Source organism: Sinocyclocheilus anshuiensis, unplaced genomic scaffold (assembly GCF_001515605.1).
Source record: "Sinocyclocheilus anshuiensis isolate Anshui unplaced genomic scaffold, SAMN03320099.WGS_v1.1 scaffold238, whole genome shotgun sequence".
Taxonomy (NCBI): domain Eukaryota; kingdom Metazoa; phylum Chordata; class Actinopteri; order Cypriniformes; family Cyprinidae; genus Sinocyclocheilus; species Sinocyclocheilus anshuiensis.
The window spans coordinates 2131496-2141974 of record NW_015547674.1 but is presented as its reverse complement, the minus strand read 5'-3'; the positions used below and the strand labels follow the sequence as shown (position 1 = coordinate 2141974).

At 38.9% G+C, this 10479-nt stretch overlaps 1 protein-coding gene across 1 annotated transcript; it reads left to right on the top strand.

Moving 5' to 3' along the window:
- Nucleotides 1-4999: 4999 nt before the first annotated feature.
- On the top strand, nt 5000-10018 carry LOC107702921 (G-protein coupled receptor 54-like). The gene is made up of 5 exons (XM_016505367.1): nt 5000-5309; nt 5388-5512; nt 6816-6951; nt 7430-7668; nt 9439-10018. The coding sequence occupies exons 1-5, from the start codon at nt 5066-5068 to the stop codon at nt 9787-9789; spliced, it is 1095 nt and encodes a 364-aa protein (XP_016360853.1). The 5' UTR covers nt 5000-5065; the 3' UTR covers nt 9790-10018.
- The last annotated feature ends 461 nt before the right edge of the window (nt 10019-10479 follow it).

Below are 10479 nucleotides of genomic sequence, written 5' to 3'. Positions count from 1 at the left end.
AATGATTTTTGGCATAAAAGTAAAATCAATAATTTTGACCGATACAATATATTGTTGGCTATTGCTACAAATATACCCCTCTAAATTATATTTATGCGGGTATATTACAAACCCGCATCTGGGCTGAATCGATAACTGTCCCCAGGATGACGACTCGCTGACTGGGAGACAGAGAGCTCTTGGCTAAATAGATTTTTAGCCCAAGCTGCTCCAGGTGGCTGAGCAGCAGCAACCTCTGGCTAAGACTAGCTAATCGTATAGGTAATTCATAATGTGGATTCCCATCTGTCTCAGAGGGAAAAGATCCGCGTCCATGCACTTTGTAAAGTGCATGGGGCCAGAGGCAGTCCGAATGGTAGGACTGTATATTGATAAGCCACCCACTCGAACGCGAATCTCAAGAGCGGTCTGTGATGAGGGGCTATCTGGATGTGAAAGTATTTGGATCTGGATCTGCTTCAAAGTCAGGAACGGGTATTTCATAAGCACGCGGTTCAGATGCCTGGGCCCACCATTTTTCTTGGGAACAGGGAAGTAGCGGCTGTAAAAGCCTGACCAAATCCGCCTGGCAGATGGCAGGCAGAGGTGTGCAGCGACTGCCTCTACCCGAGAGGGGAGCTTGCCATTCCCTCTTGCTCCAGCACCATCAATAGAGGTGAGGACAACAGAATTAGAAGAGTGGACAGGCATCGAGTAGGGGCACGCCACGCCTTGGTAAGTTCATCATGAACTTCCGGTAAAACCGGCACCAGTCTCTACCATTCGACCTATCGTTCGTCTAAGCGGCTGCAGGCAGGCTCTTCCGGAGCCGACCATTCTAAGCCGAGATTCTCCACAGCCTGGTGAGGATGCTAATCAGTTCGCTCTCCATTCTAGAAAATTTGCTCTTTGTGATCGCCGGATTGCCGCAAGGGAGAAGGCGCTGAAGAGAAGTGTCTTCCACAGCGAGTAGCAGGCTTCGAGCTTCTTGCTTCAGAGTCCAGCAAGGAGATGATCTCCGTGCTGAAGGAGAAATATTCTGACGAAATGGCACCCTGAGATAAGAGAATGAGCATTGCATCACCTGCCGTGCTGTAAGGCTGCACATGGGTCGATGACTATCACTATCAGTCAAAAGATTCTGACGAAATGGCACTCCGAGCCGACTTATATAGCAGTCGGCTCCACCTGTTTTGGCAGGTTGAAGTGTCATTGGTTCGTGCAGCTACACAAACGTGATCAAATCAGGCTTCAGTATTCAGGAGTATACCCCCATATGCGTTTAACGCAATGGGAGAGACCATTTGAAAGGGAACAGAACATTTGCGCGTCTCAGAGCAACACTGCGGTGTTTCATTCAATGAATCTGTTTTTGAACGAATCGTTTGAGTCAGTGCTTCTGTAGGGCATTTACAGTTAAATCCAAGCACCAGGTATGATGAATGAAGGCCAGGAGTCAGAGATGTAGTCAATTGAAGAAAAAATTACTGAAGAAAATAGTTTGCAGTTTCATCAGCAGAAGTCAGCTTCAATACTCGCGAGGAGTTCATAGGTGGCTCTTTATACATTCTCAGTACAGCAGCAATTATACTCTAACAAAGGTCATTAACTACGTCATTACTTAGGTAAATTCTGATTGGTCAAATCGTAGAAAAACAAGTTAAATCTTAACAGATGTACATGAAGTTAAAAAGCATATCTCCGAAGGTTATTTGCCAAGTGACAAGCAATTAGAGTTCACACGCAACGTGTCGCTCCCAAGATGTATGTCTGCCATCCTTGCGTCAAGATCTCCATATGATTTCTCCCTTCATAGGTGCTGTTCTGAATCTCCCTGGAGTCTGGTCCTGCACAGACAGACACCAAAACTCATACATAGAGAAACCCTTATCTACTTTAAGGTTGAGTAGCTAGGCTCTTACTCTTATCAGGTACTGTTCCCAAAACACAAGACAATACGTGCAGCTTCTCAGAGAGAGAAAAAGAGAGAAGCTCAGAACATATTCAGCGTTATTCTTTAATATACAGACATAGAAAACAACCTAAATGTTCTAAGTACACGTTGGCCACATATGGCGCTTTTCCACTGCGTGGTACGACTCGGCTCGGTACGGCTCAGTACGGCACGGCACGGTTCGGCTTGGCACGGTTTGCGTTTCCACAGCAGTTCAGTACCGCTTTAGAGTGGGCGGGATTATTCACATGTCGTTATAGTTGCCCCGCCTCTACTACCACGACTTCTAAAAAAAACTTTTTCATTCCGCGTCGCCCCATCAAACTCTCGCTGGATCCGCTCCTGTGCTATCAACGAGAGGAACGTCTGTACTTCCTCAACAGACAACGAAACAGCCACTTTTTGGTTGTTAAAAAAGGTGCGCTCGTTCAAAACAGTTGCGTTCAAAAAGGAAACTGTCCGGAGCCGTACCGTGCCGTACCATGCAGTGGAAAAGCGCCAATAGAAGAGAGGCCCTGCAGACATCTATGACCTAGGCAGAGAACTGTAACCTGAGAGGAGTAAACAGAAGTTTAACATGTGGAAAGGCTTCTCACGAACAAGCACAAATACATTCCAATAATATGATTCATCTTAGTGACAACTAATATTATATGGTAAATCATAACTTTATTCAATCAACTAAAACATAAGAGGTTAAATACTGATTAATAACTTGATTGATAATCTCTCTGAAGAGATCCAGAGTTCCACTCCTTCAGTTCAATGATCCATTCATAAAGACAGTCGTTTGCTTCACTTCTAAATGAATCAGCCGTTTTGAACGAATTGTTTGAATGAATGATTCAGTGAATCACTCATTAAGACGGGAACATGCCACCACCTACTGGCAGTTTTAGTGTCATATTTATTTATCCATTGGCAGGCCTAAACCAGCCAAAATACCAGCACAGAAACACACTCAGCAAAATATTGTTTAATCATCGTTGTGGAAAAAATCCCCAAAATACATCGATATAATTTTTCGTCAATATCATACCCCCACGTCACCTATTACAGTATTTAAAGGCATGAAAGTCACTTACTCATTTTGAAGTTTTGAGGTATCCTTTATCAAATGACAAATGGTTTTATCATAGGACAACTAAGTTCATTACCAAAAAAAAAGGGATTGGTATGGGGTGTGTACACAAACCCAACCACTACACCTGCAAGATGGCAGAGAAACATCATCCTAATCGGCTTCATGAGACGCTGGGCCTGGTGAGACTGATAGAGGGAGAGAGAAGAAAAAGAGCCAGAAGAACTTCTGGAGAAGGGCCAATCTCGACTTTCTTCGCCCAGAGCTGTTGAATACGATCTGGTTCAGGCTGAGAAGGAGAACCAGAGTGAAACTGGATCATATTGGGGATTCACTCAATATGATGCAAACCTGCAATTATTAAAAGTTAAGTAACACAAATATATTTTAAATATTGAATCCCATTTTATTAACCAATGTCTGCTGACCTTCGATGATCCAATTCAACCATACTAATAATCAAAAATGACTAGATAAACGTAACATTTTTTTCTTCTTTTTTTATTGCTGAAGAGTGTTGAACTTTTTCTCCTGCGTCCTATTCTTCATGCAATACAGAATGGCAGCACAGCTGAAAGGTTTGTTTGACCTGGCCCTCTACTGAACAGACGTGAATTTACATTTCCTTCAGCAGGAGGCTCATTCATTTCATTGTTGGTGTGAAAGGGCTTTTACATTTGCCAAAAATGTAACTTTTTTTATATTAAAAACAAAACGAGCAAGCCCAGCCCAGATAAGGAAAAGTAAAGCAAAAGTACTCAAACATGTCAAAATCATGTCATTAAAAAAGGTGATTTTAAAAAAAGGCTGAAAGTTCTAACTGAGAATGATTCCTATAACAGATCTCCAGCTGCAACCAGTAATGTATGGCATGGTTGTGATTGGATTAGAAGCCTGTTTTGCTCATTTCAGACAGACTGTCAAGTCTGTTAGTAGTGGGGCTTATTTTCTAAAAGCCCTTTTAGCAAGAATTAACTTGACGGAGCTCAAACTCAAAACACACGGCAGCAACAAACAGGCCTAATGTTCACACCTTCACACCTAAATGTCATTTAGCTCCTCCCTTTGAGCCGTACTAAATGCTGTCAATGCATGTGTGACACTCCACTGCAGTGAAGAAGAGGCACGGACAGCTCGAAAACAATCACTTTCCCATAGGACTGAACAATGTTTTAGGAAGAATATTTTCCTTCAAATAAGACTCGAGGTTTCTGAAAGAGGTAAGCTAACACTGCTTATTGTCATTGCTTACTGCAATACCACAAAGAGAGTGAAGTGTTTAAGAAATTGTAGACTTGCATATGTAATTAATACTTTGACTGTTCAATGTGACTGGTACACTTCAGAAATGATGTTACACTTACTATAGGATTAGGGATTGGTTTAGGGTTAGTTGCTTGTAATCATGCATAATTTACTGTTATTAGAATAAAATAAAATAAAGTGTTACCAAAATGTCTTCTTAATAAGACACTTAAATATTTACTTAAATATATCTAACATTATATATATCTTTCACTTTCTTTCTTAAAAAATCCATGACAAAAGATCAATTGCCTTGAAATATTAAGATATTAAGACTCGCTTTGATCAAATGTATGTTTGATGCAAATGTATTTTGTCGAGGCAGATTTTTTGTTACTCGTTTTAAGTATAAACTAAATAAAAACAAATTAAAAACATTTTTAGATGTCATTAATAACAGGATTTCTACAGTGTAACAGGTAAATAACAGTGAATAATCTTTTTGATTACTCATCATGATGATATGGGGGTGTAAAAAGACTGTAAAAGGTGCATTTGGTCTCACTGTGCACATACTTGTTCAGAACATTGATACTGCAAGAGTTATTTCAATGCTAGCTGTTCAGTGCATTTCAGTGCAATGCATGTTAACTATAAAAACCATGTGGCTAGTAGAGATGTGAGATGTGTAATTGTGATATGTTTTACAAACTGCAAATAATGAAGGTTAACATATTTATTAAGAAAGCTGAATATGTTTTTGTGTATTTCAGGTTATTCCTAGCAGGGTGACACATGCAAGTCTAATGGCAGAAAGCAACAGCACCACTGAGGTTGCAGAACTTATCTTGTGCAATAATGAAGCAAATATTTATGATTGCAATCAATCAGATCCCATGGGATCTCAAAGCCCAATCCCACTGACAGACGCCTGGCTGGTGCCAGTGTTTTTCATCCTCATTATGTTTGTAGGTTTGGTGGGTAACTCATTGGTCATCTATGTAGTCGTCAAAAACCAGCAGATGAAAACTGTTACAAACTTCTACATAGGTATCAAAGATTCTTTGGTTCTCAGAATATCAAATTTACTTGACATTGTTTTAGTCAACAATCTTTGTTTCTCTTCAGTTAATCTTGCCACCACAGATATACTTTTCCTGGTTTGCTGTGTTCCTTTCACTGCCACTTTATACACTCTTCCTAGCTGGATATTTGGGGACTTCATGTGTCGCCTGATCAATTACCTGCAACAGGTGAGAGCATTTTACACTGTATAAGGTTTCTAGAGGAGAGAGCAAAACAATTGTCATGTATGAAATGTCATTTAACACCAATAAGATTCATTGCAAATAGAAAAAGAGATTCACCCCACACACTTAATTTAGGGAAATGATGATGAGTGATTATTTAATGTTTAGAATTCAGTTAATGTGAGTTAAGAATGTTAATAATAATAATAATAACTTATGCATTTAGCAGACACTTACTTACAGTGCATTCAGGCTATACATGTTTTACCAGTATGTGTGTTTTCTGGGAATCAAACCCACGACCTTTTGCTTTGCTAACACAATGCTCTACCACTGAGCCACAGGAACATTTGGAATGTAAATTGCTTTCTGTTTATAACTGTGACCAATTACTCTGAAATGGGAAAACATGTTGATATTGAGAGAATAATAGTAATTATTTTACATTTCTTCCAAAATTGTGTAATAATTATCATTAATTTGAAATAAGGTATAAAAAAGAACCACCAAACGATCTGTATTGCTAGATGTCATTCATCTAGTGAAAGGAAATTTTAATGCTTCACCATAGCACAACATTTTGGACAATGCTATTCTTCCAACTTTGTGGGAACAGTTAGTATTCCAGCATGACTGAGCCCCAGTGAACTGAACAAGGTCCATAAAGACATGGTTGAATGAGTTTTGTGTGGAAGGACGCACAGAGTCCTGACTTCAACCCCATCCAACACCTTTGGGATGAACTGGAAGAGCGACTGTGAACCAGGCCTTCTCGTCCAACATCAGTTCAACTTCACAAATGCTCTACTGCAGGGTTCCTCAAATCTTGCCCTGGAGGGCCAATGCGCTGCAGAGTTTAGCTCCAACCCTGATCAAACTCACCTACCTGTGATTTTCTAATGATCCTGAAGACATTGATTAGCGTGCTCAGGTGTGTTTGATTAGGGTTAGAGCTAAACTCTGCAGGAAAGTGGATCTCGTGGGCCAGATTTGAGAATCCCTGCTCTACTGGATGAATGGGCAAAAAATCCCACAGAAACACTCCAAAATGTTGTAGAAGCCGTTTATAGATGCAAAGGGGGGACCAACTCCATATTAATGTCTATGTCAGTAAAGTCCCTGTTGGTGTATTGGTCAGGTGTCCCAATACATTTGTCCATATAACGTCGTTCTTAAATTGGGATGAATGGCTACAAATGCGTCTAAACAGCTATATTATAGGCTACCTACACTCTGCTGGATGTGGTTATGTGGATATGGTTATGTAGTTTTGTCTTTTAAGCAGTGTCTTTGAATTAATTCCCAGGTAACTGCACAAGCAACCTGCATCACTTTGTCTGCAATGAGTGTTGATCGTTTTTACGTGACTGTCTACCCTCTCCAGTCCCTCCGTCATCGAACACCACAGATGGCTCTGTCTGTATGCACCACGATTTGGATATGTACGAAAATCATTCCAATCAGTTTAAGTAGAATCATAATTTCAACGCTTTTGACAGCTATTCATCTTATACACTTTTAAAAATAAAGGTTTTTCAATGCCATAGGAAAGTCATTTTTGGTTCCCCAACAGAACCGTTCTTAAAAGAATAACTTTTTCTTATAGTGTGAAGAACATTTGAATAATCTAAAGAACCTTTTTCCACCTTTTGTGGAATGGAAAGGTTCCATAGATGTTAAATGTTCTTCACTGAAAAAATATTCCAATAAGGAACCTTTATTTTTAAGACTGTATGCAACTTTGCATTTAGCTGCTAAAGTGATTGGCAGTAATGGCGGGAATAATATTATTGTAATATACTGGGTTCACAATTATTTTTATACTGCATCCATTTGGGTTATTTTGGCTTGGATTGTTTTTATATTCATACTTTTTATTGGAAGTGAGAAAATAAATGACTTTGTTATCTTTTGACACAGGTTCTTTGCTGCTTTCAGTGCCGATAGCGTTGTATCAGCACACAGAGTCTTCGTTCTGGTTCGGTCCACAGACATACTGCACCGAGGCCTTTCCATCTCTCATTCATAAGAGGGCTTACATTCTTTACTCCTTCTTGGCTGTTTACCTGCTGCCTCTGATCACCATCTGCATGTGTTACACCTTCATGCTGAAACGCATGGCTCAAGCCACGGTGGAACCTGTGAATGGCTGTAACCAGGTAAAGGTGTTATTGCTTTATGGAGGTAAACTTTTCAATCTAAATACTTTATCAATTAAACATGCATTTTATGATATCATTATCAAATTAGGCTGTATTTAGAATTAAACTTTGTGTAAGTGCCGATTAAATTGTGGTACCTTTCTGAATCATTGCGGTAAAAATAAATGTTAGCCACTCTTAATGTTGTGAACTTTCAGAAAAGCGCAGGTGCCATCCAACAGCCAGCAACACCCTTGATATCATGGTTCCAGTCCTCCCTCTTTTTTTCTGCAAGACCGTATTATTTCATATTCACAGTTCAAATTATTATAAACATCTCCATTTCACTCTTAAAAGTAAAGGTTCCAAAAAGGTATTTTCACAACAATGTTCCCCAAAGAACCTTTCAGTGATCAGTTCTTAACAGAATCACGTGAAGAACATTTTAATAATAAAAATTCATAGAAATTAAGGTCCCGAAAGGGTTTTTGTAGCAATGCAATTAATAGAGAAACAATTTTGGTTTCCCAAAGAACCTTTCAGAACCTTATAGTTCTTAACCCATTTTTAGTAGTGGGAAGAATAGTTTAAGAATTTGAAGAATCCTATTTTGCAATTGACCCTTCGCCGAGAGTTTGATTGACAGGCGATCTGACCAATCATAACGCAGAATCTGCAATTTTGTAAGACAAACAATCCAGACAGCAGAGTAGATTAACGTTGGTTGACTTGAACTTGAAAAATGGTGTGTATTGACATCTTTCCGCAGTTGAAACAAGAAGCCTTCTGATGTTCATTGATGTTTATTTCGTACTATAACTAGTAAAGAGAAAGAGATGCCGCTTGAACTGAAGCACTACAGCGATCTGTCACAACACATTAAAGAGCCACAAAACTGTATTTACCCTGCTGAAAAAAAAGAGCTAAAACCAGCCTAAGCTGTTGGCTGGTTTTAGTTGGTCATCCAGCCTGGTCATAGCTGGTCAGCAGGCTGGTTTTAGAGGGGGTTTGACCACTAGACCAGCTAAAACCAGTTACTTCCAGCTTAAACCAGCTAAAACTAGCTACTCAAAACCAGTGATTCTAAACTGGTGGGTCGTGACCAAAGAAAGGGTTATTTCTGGCTTGGGTTCTAGTAGTGTTGTGCTGCTGGACAAAATGCAGTAATGCAAACTAAAAAACGAACATGTATAGTTGTGATCGCAAAAACTTGAGACTTTTTCTATATCATTTTCTGACGTCAAAGGTTGTGTCCAGTGCAATCAAGCGTTATGATATTTTTGTGCAAATTTACATGTCATGCATAAGTGGCAAGATAAGAAGATATATATCGATAACTGTAAGGTTTTAATAATCATTCTATATCCACGAGAATAGGTCAATATTACAGCTACAATGATAATGACACAGAAGAATGTTGTCGTTGGAATTTTAGAATCCATTCTAAAATCCACGGCCTTTTAGAATCCATTCGACTTTAAAGAGCTTGAGCATTTAAAGCGGTAAATGACACAACTGCAGCGCACTTATAATAAACAGAATGTTCTTGTGCCTCGACGTGGACGTTAATAGTCACCAAAATAGTTATCTTTATCATTCTTGGTGTGAATGGACCTTTAAGCTGGTAAACCACACGGTTATTAATGCTTTTACAAAATTATCAGTTTTCTTTTACAGCCATGTTAATAATTTAGCATATTGTTATGAACAATTAATAATTGCGCTAAACCCACAGTAACCACAGTAAACCCTATTTTGTCTAAAAGAAGAGTGCTCTTTGTTTTCTAGCTTCAGACGCCAGCAGAACGGGTTGAAGCAGTGCGGACCAGAGTATCCAGAATGGTGGTTGTAATGGTGCTGCTGTTTCTGCTCTGCTGGGGTCCAATCCAGATTCTCATTCTCTTACAAGCATTCTGTTCTGAAGATGTGAGTCACAGCTATACACTCTACAAACTGAAGATCTGGGCTCACTGCATGTCCTATTCCAATTCCTCCATAAACCCCGTCATCTACGCCTTCATGGGAGCCAACTTCAGAAAGGCCTTCAGAAGTGTGTTCCCTTTGATCTTCAAAAGGAGCGCAAGAACATCCCAGCCTCTCCCCACCTATAACAGAGAGATGAACTTTCTTTCATCCTGACCCTAAAGGGTTTTTGAACTGGTTATGCATAGTTATACCTTTGAAAGACAAAACCAATGATACTTTATGAAGATGCTCTCAGACCGAAACAATTCCCCTGGAACATTCAGTGATTCGTTTATTACATTTTTTCAAACAATCCTTTCAAATTATGAAGCACTGAATGTATGCCCTTGTGAAAAAGAAATACACTTCAGTATACTTTTATGGAAATAAAATACTTTTAAATGTTTTCAGACACTTAACTGTTTCTTGCAATTAAGTGAAACTTGATTATAGTTGAATTTCTATATTAAATGCAATTAGCTGAACATTAACACATTTTTTGACCCACTTAAGTAGGACTTAACTACATCTTTATATGTAATTTCATAAAAACGTCTGTCTATGACACAAGGTTAAAGTGTACTGCTGAATGTACTGATAAGCATTCACGGTCAACTATTTCAATGTCATTTCTATGAAACTTATGTCATGTATTTATGTGTTATCTTTTACTAATATTTAAATTTGTTTGATGATCTGAAACATTAAAGTGTGACAAACACGCAAAAAAATAAGAAGTCAGGAAGGGGGCCAACACTTTTTCACACCACTGTATGTAATTACACATTTCTATTGATGAAGTTGCAATGTAGTATATTTAAAAAGAACTTTAGAAACACTATAGAACACTTTAAGAACACACTA